General features: G+C 47.3%; 1 protein-coding gene across 1 annotated transcript in view; it reads right to left on the reverse strand.

The window, feature by feature from the left end:
- SLIT3 (slit guidance ligand 3) overlaps positions 1 to 17,695 on the reverse strand; it is a 570,747-nt gene that overhangs the window by 130,292 nt on the left and 422,760 nt on the right. Inside the window, exon 7 of the mRNA XM_080908093.1 lies at positions 3,428 to 3,499. Coding sequence (XP_080764219.1) covers positions 3,428 to 3,499 — 72 coding nt within the window. The remainder of the gene's footprint in view (positions 1 to 3,427; positions 3,500 to 17,695) is intronic.

Consider the following 17,695-nt stretch of genomic DNA (forward strand, 5'->3'; position numbering starts at 1 on the left):
GAGCATATGAGTGTGGGAATGTGGGTTGCATGTGCTGTGAGCACACGGAGGTCAGAATACAGCCTGGGGTGTCAGTCCTTGCTTTCTGAAGAGACAGGGTCTCTATGTTGCCTGCCGTACCGTGCATGCTGGGCTAGCTGGCTCATATGCAGCCAGGGCTTCTCCTGTCTCTATCTTTCATCTTGTCCTAGAAGCACCAGAATTACAGACCAGATGTATAATGTCATGCTGGCTTGCTAAATACTATTTTTAAAAATAATCAGGAGCATCGTGAAATTTGGCATGGAAACTGCTTTAAAAAAAAAAGATTCAGATTCTCTAAGTGAAAAGGGAAATTATTTAATTACTTTCCACAACTTTAAGTTGTGGCAGTGATGACGTTAAGGGTTCTGGACCATGTGGAAGGTCTGGTTTCTCCTTGCTCTGTTCGCCTGGCCCTGTGCTCTATTATTTTATCCTTCTGGGTGACGTGAGCTCTGATGTCAGGTTATGTCATACTGATACTGGTTCCAGCTTTCTCCTGCCTTTGATTTTGGGGGCAGTGATTTCACCCTAGGCCTCAGTGTTACCAGCCATCAAATGGGAAGGACTGTTCTGTGGGTTGAAGTAACTCACAGGAAGTGCTTCACACAAGGCCTGGTGCACAGCAGCCATGGAAGAAATATTTACACTGTCCAAACAGTGTAGAGTCCAGTATCTTTCCAAACTTGCTGCCGCTTCCGTGGAAGCAGCCATGTGGCTGGAGTTCCCATATGCTGCTCTGTGATCTTTTGAGAGCGGACAAACTGTATTCCACACGGATGAGACCTCCTCTGTGGAGCAGAAGGCGAGGGAATACAAATGCCAAAATTTACAAAAGGTGCCTTTTAGCCACAGATGCTAAATTAAATTTCCAGCAAATCCTTTTAGAGAGGGTCAGTGCCTGCTTTTTCCATAAAATGTGGCATGCTGAATTCTGTGTAAAAGCTTTCCTTTGGAAATCCCATTTACGACTTCCTTTCTCTCTCCCCTCCTCCAACACCAGTCACCCATCCGATGCTTTAATTACAGTGAAGGGGGATTAGTCAGTTCATCCCCAGGGAGTTCCATTCAAAGCCATTAAAAAAAAAAAAAAAAAAAACTAAATAAAACTGAAGAGAAAATGGCAGCCAGGCAGAGAGCAAAGAGAACAGACAAGATTGATTGATTGGTTGGAACTCATCAGATGGATATTTGGGACCACAGAGAAAAAAACCACAGAAACGAGATAAGTAAGACACCTTACTTCTCAACGCCCGAGCAGGCTCCCAATAGCCCAGGCTAGATACCCAGGAGCCCAGGCTAGACCTCCCCCAGCTCCTCTTGACCTATCCTTGCTCTGTCACTGTTGTTTTTAGACTGAAAATGACTCAGAATTCTGTCACAGGCTGTGTCAGGAGGCACTGCAAGGCCACACTCAACAGTGAGAACTTCTGGATACCCACTCCGTCTCGAGAGCAGTATCCTGAGGTTCAGTTTTGACTTCCTGTTTCAGAACTGGGGCCTCACGCTCCCTCAGCTCTAGTGTGGTTTGCTGGGTGCTGAGATGACCAAATGGCACCTCCTTAAAACCCAGCTAAGGTGCTGCTCCGTTTTCAGAGGGAAGGAAACACGATACAAGTTCCTAGGTGTGCTGTCATCTGGGGGTATCCAACAAGAATCTGGGGAGCAGAGATGGAGGCTGGTCTGGGATGATCATCACCGATTAAAGACTAACACCACCGTGTGCCCTCACAGTGAATCCAACACAAGCATTATTCATTCTTCAGGCTCTGACCCAACGCACAGAAAGACGAAGGTATGTCCTGAGTGAGTAGTGGAGCCTGGGTGTAAACTTAGAACTGCCCACTCCAAACTGCTCTGCTTCCTTCTTCTTACCTTGTCATTTCTTCTTCTTCTTCTTCTTCTTCTTCTTCTCCTTCTTCTTCTTCTTCTTCTTCTTCTTCTTCTTATTATTATTATTATTATTGTCGTCATTAGTGTTGTTGTTTTCTTATAATCTGTCCCTTGGTCTTTGATTTATTCTCATCGAGAGAGAAGCTCGCTCTCTTAGGAGTGCAGTGCCTTTTAAACTACAACATGGTGTCTCACTGCCAACAGACTTATGGGCAAGACCCCAAGAGGCTTTCAGCTCAGAGGCCTAGGGTGGTTCCTGGGACTTTTGTGGAAAAGTTCCAGATGGTTCTGAGCTGCTGGTCTGGCAAGTACTGCTTAAAGGATTTTCCATTCTCAGTTTTTTATGTTGCCCTGAGAGCCTAGATGAGCCTGCAGTGGTCAGCTCAGAGTGTGAGATAATTGTGTGGTGACATATATAATGCCATCTATTGGGTGATGATGATGTCATCTATTGGGAGCTGAACACTGGATACGCTTTGGTGCCTGTGCTCTTCACCACCAGCCCTATTTAAAGAGGAGGGAAAAGAGGGCACAGAGCCCATGAAGGGCAGAGGGCATCTCAGTTCTTTGCTTTGGTCCTACACGTTCTTGGCTAAAAGCTGTCGGGGGCTGGCTCTCCCTCTGGTCTGTGATTTGGACACCCTCAAAGACAAGGCCATGGGGCAGGGACCTCTTTGGGAAAGCCAATCCGGGTTCTACTGCAGCAAAACCTACAAGTGGGTTACTGGCTGATGGGGGAGTGAGCGCCACACGTAACCAGAGCCACGGGCTTGCTTCTGCAGCGTGGGCATTAACAGATAAAGCACTGGGCTAGAGAGACGGCTAAGTGGTTAAGAGCAGTGACTACTGCTCTTCCAGAGGTCCCGAGTTCAATTCCCAGCATCCACATGGTGGCTCACAACCATCTGTAATGGGATCTGATGCCCTCTTCTGGTGTGTCTGAAGATAGTGACAGTGCACTCATATAAAATAATTAAATGGATCTTTAAAAAGATAAAATGCTAAGTTAGTGTTTTCTAATATCCGGATGTTGCCCAGAGAGGAGGATGAAGCAGGTGGCACCATGGTGACATAGAAAATGGACAAAGAGACTCCTCCTTTCTCAGAAGGGAGACACTGCCACTGTCACATTTTGGCAGAGCCTCCATGGGGTATGGGCATGAGTGGAGTCAATGGGACTGGGGTGGGGGAGGGGTGTCCCAGCTAAGTTTTCTTTGTTCTTCAGCAACAGAACATGAACACATTTCCCATCCAACAATCAACATAGTACAGGAAAGACTTCCCACAGTTTAGGGGTGATGAGAAATGTCCATTCCCCCCCCCCCCCCGCCGGGGCACAGACAGGAAGCAGGGACAAACCATGACTCTGCCCTGCTCCTGACTTCACACACCAAGTCCCATAGGACTTTGGATATGGGAACCGTGTGCCCATTCGCACGCAGCCCAGCAGGTTTCACAAGCAGAGAGAGCAACGCCTGCTCTCTGAAGGTAGGAAGGGAGAGTGGTTACTCACAGAGTCCGGATCTTTGGCATGTGGTTGAAGCTGGTGACCAGGATGCGGCTGATGTTGTTATTGTTGAGGGTGCTGCAAAGACAGAGGAAAATGTTATGAATGAGGGGCCCTGAGGTGTTCATAGGTGTGGGGGAGAAGCCACCAGGTAAGAACCAGAACAGGCAAGTATCTAGAGACAAGTGGAAGTTCTGCAGACATCAGGGAGTCTACACTCCTGTTATCCATGTGGGTTCCCCTACTGCCCGTGAACAATAAGTCCATGGCTACATATTGCTATGTGCCGGGTGGTTCATTACAACATCTTTAATTCTTTTTGTTTACAGAGATCCTTTGTGTTTCAGATCATGTGTGTGGATGCGTATGCGGTTATGGGTGCGTGAGTGCTGGGGCCCACACAGGGCAGAGGCATCAGATATCCCTGCAGCTGCCTGGCTCCTTATCAAGAGCAGCACACACCAAGAACGGCTGAGCCATCTCTCCAGCCCCAGCCTCTTTAATTCGTACAGGGACAGGTCAGTTACATGCGGCCGTTCTCTCTCAGGGAGAGGCTGGTAGTGCGGAACCCCCAGAGGAGACGCTCTTGTTATAAAGGATGAGGCTGAGCCTCCGGCGGGCAGAGCAACTTTCCAGCTTTGCCTTCCCTGCTCAGTACTGCAGGTGGGATCTGACCAAGCCCTGCCCACTGCCCGATTCTTTGTTCAGCACACACACTGCCTGCACATGAAGCTTCGCTAATCAGTACTCCCCAGCCGCGTCTTATCTTAGGAGGAGCTAACTGTTCTCTTTCCAGTGCTCTCCTTGACCTCAGATGGCGTTCCCATGGGGCAGTGTTAGGACCAGTCTCTTTGACAGAGGACAAAAACCACGGGGGAAATGACGTGAGCGGCACACCTGGACCTAACAAATGAAGCTGCTGAAGAACTGAACTTAGGATAGAAGAAAGTACTGCCTCGGTTTACCCGATAAAAAGATCCACTCTGAAGCGCAGAGGACTGTGGTCGTGAGGGAAATCTCTTTGCACTTCAGGTTAGCGGGTACCCACTGGAGAGGTGGCAATTCCCAGGACGGCCAGGTCTGGGTCTCTGTCTCTGACCCCAGCCCTGCTTTCTTTGTATTCCAAAAAACAAGAACCGGACCCGGCCTTTGGTCTGCACTTCATGCCACCCACTTGCTCCTGGGCCTTTCTTTTCTCTGATCTGTTTTTCCCCCAGAGACATATCTGAGACCACTCTCCTCTCATTAACCCTGTTTCTTCTCTAGGTCACCACTGGCTAAAGAACAGGCAATTGCTAGTCAAGAAGTCTGTGCTGTGGGCTTAAAGCGCCTTCTCTGCGAGCTACACACTCGGGCCGTGTCATATGTGCTCGGTAACTATAGATCATCAATCTACTGACCATGCTGTAGAGAATCTGGTCCTCTCCTGGACTGTTCTATTCCTCATGGCAACCTTCCAAGGAGAAAAGGCGCTTCATCCAAACACTGTCCAACCCAAGGCATCCTACAGATCACTTCTTGTGACCTTAGTCCTAAGCAGGGTTCCAGTGATCACATCTACCACACAAATATGCTTCTGAAATGCTCTGGTCTCTTTATTACTTGCTTGGCCAAAAGGGGGAAGGCTGGGGTAGTCCCTGTCCCCTCCGCCAACCCTCTGACATTCTATCTACCTACCTACCCCCCTCCACCAACCCTCTGACATTCTATCTACCTACCTATCTACCTACCTACCTATCTACCTACCTATCTATCTATCTATCTATCTATCTATCTATCTATCTATCTATCTATCTGCCTATCTACCTACCCACCCACCCACCCGTCCGTCCGTCCGTCCATCCATCCATCCATCCATCCATCCATCCATCCATCCATCCATCTATCTATCTATGGTACTATGGCAAGCATTCAGTAGAGATGCACACACCCACTTACTACCACTTGTGTGTGTGTGTGGCCTGTCTGTGTGACCACCCACCCAGAAAGCCTTTGCAGTAATTTTAATCAGGCAACAGTAACTAAGAACTCATTACCCTCATCAGGCTAGGCCGCCATTCTCTTCTGGATCAGAAAAGTGAGTCTCCAGGAGAGAAGCAAAACTGTCCCTTTTTTCAACCGCCTCAGAATTTCAGGCTCTAGACTCAGGGGACAGCATTATGTGCAAGGCAGTGCACGCATAAAACAAGGCCAGGAAGGAAGCAGGTGAGCGCTGGGTTCAGATTCCACCCACAGAGCTGGGCAGCTACGGCAAAAATAGAAAAGCCATCCTGTGGTTAGGTTTGCAGAATGACCACCAAACAGAACTCTGAGCATCCTCTTCATTATTCAAAGGCAAAGTCCAGGAGGGATCAACAGGTTTAGCCAGCTACCATCAGATGGAGTTCCCAGCTGGCTCTCACCACTCGGCTGCAGACCTGGGGCAGCCACATTTAGGCTTCGGCTAGAGCAGAATCCCGAGGTAGCCCAGCAGCGATGACTTATTAACGTATTACTACACTGATATTTAAATGCGAGCCATAATGAGAGCTATAAAACATTTACGATAATGGCAATTATTCCAGAGCTCAAATGACTAAACACAGTATTCACACTTTCCTGATTTGCTGCTCGAGTCTGGCTGGCCCGGGTATGTCAGAAGGTTGCTAACCTTTTAGACACTCTGCTCTGATCGCTCTGGAAGCCACAGCTTTGGCTCAGGGAGGGAGCACCGTTCTCTGTCTGGCTCTTAGGTCCTGTCTAAGCGGCTGGCATTCAACGGGAGAGGTGGCATGAGGTCCCCAGTGCAGAGGGGCAGAGCCGATGAAAATGGCCTCAAAGGCAGAGCCCTCGTCAGAGTCTGGCTCAGCCGTTGACAGCCTACGTCACTGTAGATAACTCTCAGAATCTCATTACTTTCTTCTATTGCAACACAGGAGTAATAGTAATGATCTCAGACAGTATGAGCCTCTTACACAGAGATAGGCTCTGGGCTGCGGCTCTACATCTTACCCTTCGATTTCTCTCATTGAGGGGTGGATAGGTGACTCAGCTGGTAAGGCGTGGGCCTTGTACTCATGAGAAGCTGAGACTAGTCCTAGGACTCATAGCAACTCCTCTTACTACCTGGTAAGGAAGACTTAAACCCAAGCAAGTTTGATCTCAGGAATGAGAAGTGTGTGGGTTTCCTATCGCTGCCTAACATATGACTATGACTTTGGTGGCTTGACTTTATTCTCCTATTGTCTGGAGGTCCTAAATCTAAAGTAGATCCAGGAGAGCAAGTTTCTTGGGAGTCTTTGGGGGGGTTGGGGGTGGAGGGTTGTTTTCTTGATATTGTAACTTGAAGGGGACTCTACATTCCTTGGACCATGCTCCCTTCCTAGTGCCACTCCATCTTCTTAGGACCTCACTAGGATTGTCTCCTCCCCCTTGTAAGGAACCTAGTGATTACATTCATGATATCTCTCTGCCCTCAAGATCTTTAATTCAGTCTCATTTTTCAAGCTCCCCCCACCCCCCCCGCTGTTGACCATTTAGGGTGAGACCCACAGATTTCTGAGATGTGCTTGGGATCTCTGGGAGGCTGTTATTTAGCCAAACCCTTGAAATAAGGTAAATAAAGCACTCAGCATGGGGGGAGGGGTCAGGACTGACTTACAGTGATTGGCTGTGGCTTTGGGTTACTAGGCTTCACAGAGTCTCATCTGGTGCAGCTAGTACTCTGAGGTCAGGATGAGAAGCCCCACTTTGGAGATGAGCAGTCAGAGGCTAGGAAAGTCTGAGGGTCTTGTGTGGGCAGCCCACTAGCGGTTAATGAATTCTGGACTGGCAGTTCCTTGTTTCCATCTCATTTTCCTGACTCGTCCACTGCCCTCTGCTTGAACGCAAGCTTGCCACTGAGTCCAGTCCTTATCTGGACCCAAAGCTAGGAAGTGCGTGCCACATACCTGTCACCTCATGTTTTATGAGCCTTAGCAGCAGAAGACAAAAGGTCCTCTCTGCCAATGCCCCTGTTCCCCTTCCCTACAGTTGGCTGGCCTGTTCTGTGCTACAACGACCTTGTCAAACTCACGTATTGACCTCCAGTCCCCTGAGAAGCCACACTGGCCCCTGTCACTTTGCTCTTTGGAAGCTATATGGAGAAAGCATTCTTCTCCCAAATTATCCAGATAAGATTGGAGGTGTTGCCTCTAAGTTAATACTATTAATTCAGCGTTTTGCTTTGGGTTTCAAGCTCCAGTCTGGGGTTAGATTTCTTCTGTTAATTTCTTTTTTATGTGGATCGGTGTTTTGTCCGCATGCTTGATGCCTGTAAGAGCAGAAGAAGGGGTGAGATGCTCTGGAGCTGGAGTTGGAGGTGGTTCTAAGTTACCATATAGGTACTAGGAATAGAACCCTGGGAAGAGCAGCCAGCGCTCGTATCCACCAATCCATCTTTTCCAGATAGGATTGATTATTTCGGGACAATCTGGCCTCCCTCATTTTCAACCACCTCAAAGGACACTTGGTTCCAAAAGGACATGTCAGCCTGAAGCCTATCAGAAGCATCTCCCTTCCTCACAGGGTTGAAGTGACAGTCCACCTCCTTCCACATCTCTATTATTATGTCCTTTCTCCATTATAAATGCTGTCTTCAATGCTATAGGCCTGAATAGCAGCCCATTGGTCCTTAGGCTCTGTCATACTCAGGGCACACCTGTCTGATAAAAAGTGACCAATGCCACATTTGCCTGTGGAACCCATGATTGTGAGCATTAGAAAGGCTGTATTAGATTTTTCTTTTTTTTTTTTAATCCCAGGAGCAGTTGCTCCCCCAGCAGCTACAAGGTCGTTCACTGCTGTCTGTAACGCTAATGCTACAGAATCGGACAATCTCTTCTGGCCTTTATAGGTAACAGGGATACAAAGATATATGTGCACTTGAAACATCCATAGACATAAAATAAATAATAAAGTTAAGTAATTTTTTTTCAAGCCACCAAGGATTAGTGAGTTCACTATGTCTACCATACGGCACATGGTGTGTTCTGCAGTTCCTAAGTCAAATGCTGGGATACTGTGGCAAGACAGGGGCTCACCCATAACAATGAATTGACCAGGGGACAGTGCGCATGATGGTTAGCCCCAGATTCTGGAAACAGGCCACATCCCATCCCATAAGCTTGCTCTTGTCAATAACGTTTCATCTGTTTATTTATTTATTTATTTTTTATTTTGTGCTGTCCGTGACTGCTTTTGTGTGAAGCCTAAAATATTTACTATGAGGCTCTGCCATTCTGATCCTGTGTCTGCCAGGGACTAGGTCCTGGTAAACCAGAGCTATTCAGAAAAACTAGGGCATTAGGTCAAAGGCATTAGAACTCAGAGACGTATTTTTAGGAACCCGATGGTGATGATTAACAGACCCAAAAGGCTGAGAGTTAAAATCCTATGGAGCACACACGCCATGCCCCCTGCCTGGACTGACCCTGGGGTTTCTACACTTGTGACGTGTGGGGACCAATACAAGACATAGCCACACTGGGCAGTGATTCCCAGAGCACAGCTCCAGATCAGCAACGTCACCCAAGAATGTTAGCGACGCTTCTCAGTCCACTCGGACCCTCTGAGTAGAAATCTTGGTGTGGACCCCTGTGCTCTCCATTTTAACCAACCCTCCAGAGGCTCCTTCTGCAAGTCCACTTCCTCTTGCTCTCCTGGGGCTCAAACACAGGCATGCAAGACAAGGCAACACCACCAATCTACTTCCCCGGCCCTTTGTCATTAGTTTAAATTTTGAGACAGGGTCTCGCCCAGTTGCCCGGGCTGCCCTAGAATTTCAGTCTCCCAAGGATCTGCCCTTATGGCTGTGTGCTGCCACACCCAGCTAACCTCACAATCAATCAACACTCGCTGAACAAGGAGAAAGGCTAAGAACAGACGCTCCTGCCTGTAAGTATATACAGGCCAGTCAACAGGATGACCAAAGACCTCTTTTGTGGTAGGGATGGTGCTTTCCCAGTTAGGGACAGGGGTCTGTGACCAGCACTGGACAGATCTGGTGTGGCTTCTGTCCCCCAGCTCTTTATTGGTCTCTGCTGGGTGCCAGTGTGTAGTTCTCTGATGCATCAGTCAAGATAGCCATCTTTGATCTAAGGAGCTCTGACCTGCTACATCCACTCCACCCTGGCAACCTTAATAAGGCTGACATTTCCCTCTGTCTCCTCCCATTAGGCCATCGCTTTATCACTCTGAGCTTTCCTGGCTCCGGGTGTAATCTGCATGTTGTGTATCCATAACACCATGTAATTGGTTCTAATGCAACAATATTATCTGTGCAAGTGTATCACATAATTGTAAAAAGCAGGCATCTGCGGTGAATGCAACCACAGCCGCCCACTGGGTCAACTTTTCTGGGTTCTGAGAACCCCACTGATATGCACCCCCCCCACACACTCCAGATAACCAGACTCCTAGGGTCAGATGGACTCCCTTGGTAGACTGGCCCATTCATTCCCTACCTCCAAACAGACTTCCTTTTCCCTAAGCCCAGAGAAGGGATGTGGCTCCTTCCTCGATGGGATGGTCACCTAGGTGAATCAGCAGCAACCTTCTTTTATTTAAAAAGAGTCTGGGCATGGCTGGATGTCTCATGCCTGAAAGCTAGAACTACCTCCAACAGTGCTTCTGTTGAATTCATGGGATGCAGAACCTGTTTTCTGTTTTCTGAGTGTAAACACCAGGGCTAGACCCTGTGGGAAACATCTAAACTACTGGCAAGGGGTGTGTGAAACATAGTAGGGGTTCTGACAGCCTGTGAACTTCAAGAGGAGGGGGGCTTGGAGTCTGAAGCTTCCCCTTCCTCTTGCTTGGCTCCGGGAAGGCAAGGGGAATGAAACTCAAGTCTTCAGGGCTGTTCCTAAATGGCTGGTTCTCTTCTCTGGCGTGTGTGTCATAGCAAAGCTGGCTGGCTTTGTTCTGTCAACTATCATATGCGCCAGGAATGAGAACTTGTGGCCGGCGACCAACTCCTTACAACTCTTCAAGATCCTAGGAGTGGAATCTGAGTGTCTGCTCACTCAGTTCTCATCAGCGTGTTTGTGGCTTGTCTCTGCAGACACGGTCCTCGGAGAGCACACACTGGTTTGAGATAGAAACCTCTAACTAAGCCTGTGCTGGACAATAGCTACGTAAGGTACCCCTCAATAGTTAGCCTTTGTGCACGAGGCTCTTCCCACCGTTTTCTCTTACAGTTAGGCGGGATTCCCTTCTCTCCTAGCTCTGCACCGTTCTAATTTGTCTTGATGCTCTTAGTCAACTCTAGAAGTCCAGGAAGAGGTGGTGGATGGTTAACCCTTTGAGAAAATATCAAATATATAGTTTCTCTCACTGTCTCCCTAATGTCCGCTGCTGAGCTCAACCTGTCTGGAAAGAATGGTGCTCTGCAGTAGAATTGCCTCGATTTGCCAAAGGTGACCATAGTTGTAGAGTGGTAGTGACAGTGCTGACACTCTGCCTTGTGGCCTGGGCACTGTGCACACGCTGTCCCATTTCTCCTCGAGTCCAGAAGTCCACACCTGACGCTCATTTGCTAGCCCATGTGGGCTCTGCCCAGTGCGCACACTGCTGTGCTGGAGAGACTATATCCACAGCCAGGCGTGCTACTGGGGCCCGTGGCTGTCAGTCTTACATGGCGGAGGTGGGTCATATTGCTTTGTGCTGGACTTGTGCTCTCCACTTTGGATGACATGTCAGGGACAAGGCTCACTGCTGAGGCTGCTCAGAGACAACAGCCCTGCTCTTGTTCTATGAAAAGGAAGAGTTCAGCTGTACCAGTACAGGGGTGGGGGGCATTGAGACTTCATGCAAGAGAAGATAATTGTGACCCAACGCCTTTTAAGGAAAAGGCTTGGTTGATAGGTGGAAATGTTACCAAAAATCATCGTGGTCCTTGGTGTTGTATAGGCTGAATGAGTTTTACAAATACACCACAGAACCAAAAGCTCCTTAACCCAAGACAATTTTTCTCCCGTCGGACAGAGAAATAGGTCTCTGAGGTCAGATGACACAGAAGAATGACAGGCAGCCACCAGCCTCCACTACCTGCTCTCGGCTATCTCGGGTGCTACGTAATACCAAGTTCCCTGATCTCCCCGAGGACCGTTTAAATTAAAGCTCATAACCATTGTGCGGGCTGATAATGAAAGCAACTGATGCTGCACTGATTGGACCATTACTCTCAACTGTTAGAAAACATAATGATCTCGCAAGGGGCCTTATTCACTGACGTATAGCAGCCGGGCTCTCATCTGACACCTCAAATTAGCAGCCAAAGCAATAACAGCTGGGGTTTTTGTCTCAATATTTGTACCCTACTCTAAAAGTGATTTGGCACTGGGTGAGCGTTATTTTTAAACACACAGCGCTCACCGCCAAGTCACATTTTAAATGGTCTCCAGGTGTCATGGAAAAACCTACAGAAATAAATAAAAACAATCAGCTGCCAATTTGGCCCTTTGATAAGGAGGGTTTCCTTAACAAAAGGGCTTGTTTCCGGTTCTTCTTTCATTATGGATTCAGATTACGACCTACAGAAATTTATCTCCGTCCACTCAGCAGAGCCTCTGCGCTGAGAGAGGAAAAGATGCTTTAAAAGTGTAGAGAGGGCAGAGCAGAGGAGAGAGACAAGCCCTCACCCACTGCCATCCGTTTGGCCTGCGTAAGTATTAATCATGCCCTGGTGTCTTTGGTGAGAGCAAGCTGAAGAACTCATTTATAGATACTAGCCGTGGTTGAGAATGGTCCAACTGCTTTACGGTTTGGTTAACCAAAAACAACATGCCCTGGGATGAAATGTGACTGGGAGAGCCGTGGTCTTCTTCCTACTCCCTTTTGTTGTCTACAGGATGAAATCCGGGCTGCAAACTGTTCTATGCAGGAGGCAGGCAATGCCACTATGCCAAGGTGTCTGCAATAGGCCCCGAATGGAAGAGTAACCTCTGACTTCTATAGCAGGGCAGATGAGTTTGGAATCAAGGAGAGAAGGTATGTTTTTAAATCTTGGCTGTACTTGGTATCTCACCTAGTAAGAAAGGAAGGCGGGTAAGGAGGGTAGTGATTAAACACTTAATAACAGGACGCCGCACCATCTTGATAAAGATATCAAGACTGTGTCTGCTTTAAAAAAATATTTATGCACTTTTATTTTATGTGTATCAACTTTTCGAAAAAAGGTTTATTTACTTTTATGTGTATCGATATTTTGCCTGCAATGTATCCATGTTCATTGCGTGTCCACAGAAGAGAGAAGAGGGTACCAGACCTTCCTGAACCAGAGTTACAGACACCATCTTTATGTGGTTGGTGGGAACTGAACCCAGGACCTCTGGAAAAACAGCCAGTGCTCTAACCACTGAACCACCTCTCCGACCCTAGAAAGACTGTTTTGAGCTTCATTGTATAAGCAAGGCCTGGTTGCATGTTTGACACATGGGAAGACTCAGTAAGCATTTACCATATGGGTGGTTTGTTTAAAAATAGGAAGGGTGGTGTTTGGGGCATCTTTTGAAACAAATAAATGTCTGAATTGAACAGCCTTCTGTGCTAATCCAGGGGACAACTCAATTATCCACACAAGTGGGCTGCAGTCAAAGCAGCCTCCCTAAACCGATTGTCACTTCGAATTTCCAGGACCTGTGCTAAGCTGGGCCATCATGCTACCAGGATTCCCTTTTATTCTTTTAAGAGGAACGTGAAGCCTGCACAATTTCCATTGGAAATCTTCTGCATTTTTAAGACTGGTACCACTAACCTTTAGAAACAAAATCCATAAATGGACCAAATACTTGGGAGGTAGATTTGGTTTCTGGGGGCTGGGTTTCATGCTCTGACTTAAACAATGAACAATTTGAAATAGGACACACACACACACACACACACACATATACATACTCACACACTCACTCATACACATACATTTACACACACACTCACATTCTTACACACACATTCATACAGACTCACACACATGTGCATACATTCATACACACATGCATACATTCACACACACTCACACACACATACACACTCACACACTCACTTATACAAATACATTTACACACACACTCACATACTTACACACACATTCACACACACTTACACACGTGCATACATTCACATACACACACACATATGCATGCACATGTTAAGAATGATTCTTTTGATGGCAAACATGAGCTGTGGTTAACAGTTTCCTCTGCATGTCATCCCCTGAAGGGCAGCTGTTCTCTGAGAAACAGTCCCTGCGAGCCCACTACTCAGATCCCCTGTCTTTAAACAACCCAGAGTGGCACAACAGTATCTTCTACTCCATGGTTATTACTTGGTGACAGACATCCCTGCGGTTCTGTTCTTGAGGGCAGGCTGCCCTTCCCCGCCTGTCCGAGAATGCCACTCCTCAGTTCCATGGCTACACTAGAGTCACTGCCTATTTGTCATGGAGCCCCTTCAGGGAGATTACACAGTGGGCTTGTGGCTTTGATCTCGGGCTGAGACCCAAAGAGATCTCTGATAGTCGTAGTGGGGAGGGTCTCCATTGGAGAGCTGGGTACAATTCACATGTTGGCTTATCTGCACTCACAAAAACAAGGAGTGGGGAGGAATGGCTCTGGGATTTACTCACTGAGCCTCGGATCACTAATGGTAGCTGAGGAACAATGACCTGGGACCCCCTCCCAGGCTACCCTCTAACAAGGCAGAGACACTGGGGCGGCCATTTCCTAGGCAGTGACCATATGCTTGGAAGGGTCTAAAAAGGCAGGGTGTTCTGCTCATGTAGAATGTTCCCTCTGGCAAGCCCAGGGATCCCAGGATGATGCTACAGACAGGACAGAGTCTGGCTTCACTAATTTCTGTTTCCTGTCTGGTAATACAGAGAAGCAGACGGCCATAAAAAAAAATTGGATAAGAATCCAAAAGGACTGTTTTCTGGCCTGGTGCTGCCATGAAATTTTCCTATAGCTACAAACGTAGCCTTCCCGTGGGGATTTTTTTTTTTTCCCCTTTTAAATGAAGAGAGCTCCCACCCACCAGGGTCTTTCTAGTCCTTAATTTCACTAATCCCAGGAGGGTGGGTACTCACTGTAAAAATGAATCCATGGCTGGACTGTGACTACCTTTCAAAACACATCTCTAAGTATCCTGGATTGCCAACTGTGCACACAGGCAGGATACCTGGCCAGGCTCTACAAGTCACTTTCGGTCCCCAGAACTTGGCACGTGACAGACAACAGCTGCAAACATGGCTGTGGCTTCCTTTCTTTCTCTTTCTGCAGAGATACCTGCTTCAGCTTGTATGGCTAACAGGCTTCTTTCGCTAACCGGCTGTGTTTCCAGCTGATGTTTGGAGGCGAAAGGGGCCAGATGAGGAAGTGAGTTTGCCACTCAGCTGAGTACCCCGAAAACAGAAGTCAGTCACAAGACTGAGAGAAGGGAACGCTGGCCGTCTGAGGCCTGACGTCAGCGGGACACGACTGCAATCATTATAACCCAGGACTTTCGAAAATGGGTTTTTTTGTGGGTCTAAGGGCTAGATGTTTACATTAAGGCAGAGGAAGGCCAGGGTGGGGAGGATGATACAGCAATGCATTTACTATTAGAAAATGCTGTTTAGGACACAGCAGTGCAAGGGAGGTTTGGAGAGTCAGACCTGGAGAGAACTCTGGAACAGTGCATAAGGCATGCCCAGTCGAAACAGCACACGGACACGGACTTCCAGTTAGCCACCGACAGGCGTTGTCCCATTAGATGCTAAACGTGGATATTTAAATTTCCACTACTTGAGGTAAGAGGTGATGAGATAATTCATTCTCAAGTGCGTGTGCTCAAGAGTCACGCCTGAACTTGTAGCTACCATGTATATACCCCACAGACGTAGTATTTCCTTCACAGTTGTTGAAGGGCTAGTGGATGGAGTTGTTAGACATTACAGCCAGGCGTGTGCCAAGGGTTCGCACGCCAGTCAGTGAAGGCTGAGGAGATGTTATTTTATATAAAATCACGTAAGTTCTAAACGTTGGGATTGGAAACTCTCATTTTCTTCCTGAGACAGGGTTTTCCTAAGCAGTTGGCTGGCACCTCGCTATGCAGCCCAGGGTGGACTTGAACTCTTGATCTTGCCTTGCCTTTCTGAGTTCTGAGAACACACATGGATGCCAGCATGCCGAGCTCGACTCGTTTTAAAACAGCAGTAACAACGACCATGGGGAAACTTGAAAAGAAGCCCTAACCTTACCCCTGAGAACCAGTCACCCCCAGATGGCATCCACAGGAAGATTTGCTTCAATACTCCTTTGTTCTTAAAGAACAATTAAGTCATCTCAGTACATCCTCTTTACCTAGGAGTACACACCAGTGCGTTTCCAAATAACCAGTTTTTACTTAAGAGGGAAAATGAAACCACAAGGTACCTCAGATTGCAGATTCTTTAAAGACTAAAAATGCTGGTTATTGAAATGGAAACATTATTTTAGACCCCCAATTACATTTTTTACTTTTTCCGAAGCCGGCGTTCTGAAAACCTAGTTATTTTAAACATAGGGCCATCATTGAACACAGAAACTGAGGGGGGCTCTGGAAGAGGGATGTGTTACGTGGTACCAGGAGTGCTTGGAGAGAAGCCAGCGCCTGTCCTCATATGCCGAAGGTTGAACAGAATTCGCAAAATGCAATTTAATCCTGATAGTCTGGGGCACGTCGTAGTTTGCAGCACAGTGTCAAAATATCATATCCAGGGATATTTTAAAAGTTTCATTAAGCAATGACAGCTCTAAATTCAAAACCGTGCCATGAGTAAACACGGACTCCGGGCCTGTTAAAAACAAACGCGCAGCCCCCCAGAGAAACCCAGGTGGTGCATTTTGGAACTAGATGAAAACGAAGTTCATCTACTAGAATGCACCGACTTTCGTCTGGAGCTCTGATTTTTGTTCTGTATTAAAAGGAAGAGAGGACCGGGGTCAGGGAAAGACACCATTTGGCTGCAGAACTGTAAAATCACAGGTAACTTGAGAAAGGGCAGCTTCTGTCAAACACCTTGGCCAACCTTTAACACACTAGGACAGCCACACCTTAATTTCATTCTGGGCCAGAATAAAACAGCATTCTGCAGAGGAATTGTGGCGTGGTGGGTCTCTGTTTAGTTTACTAATTTCACCTTGACGGGGTGCCTTGTACTTGAGCTAATATGTGTACCAATGAAGCAGTACCAAGCATCCACCCACTTAGGTTTTCACAAGTTTTCTTAGGCACACGCTAGTGACATCTCCTTTCACCTACACAAAAGTTCTAAGGGATATGTATGGACGTCCTTACTGTCCAGTGAGGACTGAACCTTTGGTGACAGTGGACCAGCTTCCAGCTCGTTGAGAATATCTCCCAGCCCCATGCTTAACCGTGGGGCAGTTCTGGGGACCCCTATATAATGGTGATTGAGCTGGGTTTAAATGTAGATCTGGGAAGATGATTGACCAGCTTTTTTCCTGCACTATTCTACACAATGAGAATGGCCCCTGGATGTACTGTGCGTTTACCTCCTCCTATAGGTTGGGCATTATAGGGTATCATTAATAATTTTTAGTAATGTTATTATAGTCGAGTGGTTAAGTGGAAGGGGTTAGGTTTCATGCAGTGACAAAGCTGAAGACTAAAATTTTCCTTGACCTGGCCAGTGTCACTTTGGAGAACTTAATTTACATTCTCTGATCCGAGGTCTCCTCACTGGACTAATGTAATCTTCCCTATAAAGCCATGGCATACCCATAAGTAAAAGGCCAGCCTTTTACTCTTAGCTTGCTGTCTGAAACTTGGTCAAAAAGGAAGGCGGATGATCAAAAGCGTGGATGCTCCCACACAGAGGAATAACGATATTCTTTACATCTCCACGCTATGTAATATATTATTAGGACATTGTTATTGTGAACCAGAGCAGAGGCAGCTCAGCTGAAGTGGAGGACAGATCTCCATTTGCACTGAACTCCGGCTTTTCTGAACCGGACTGTCCTTAAGCACACCCAACCCCAGTGCCGCATACCCCTCAGCTAGGACACCGATCTCCACATGCTAGAAGAGTACAAGACTATTGTCAGTTCATTTTTGTCATCTTCCTCGAACATCAGAAAAAGCACTTCTTCCCACTTACCCTTCTCTGTCTATGGGTGGGTACAATGTCTGCCTAGGCCATACCAGCCTGGGTGTGACTGAATTAGAAGGACACCAGGAGCCTGCTCTACACTGTCACTTCAGAATGCCCCTTTG

This window comes from Micromys minutus, assembly GCF_963924665.1.
Source record: "Micromys minutus genome assembly, chromosome: 31".
NCBI classification, from domain to species: domain Eukaryota; kingdom Metazoa; phylum Chordata; class Mammalia; order Rodentia; family Muridae; genus Micromys; species Micromys minutus.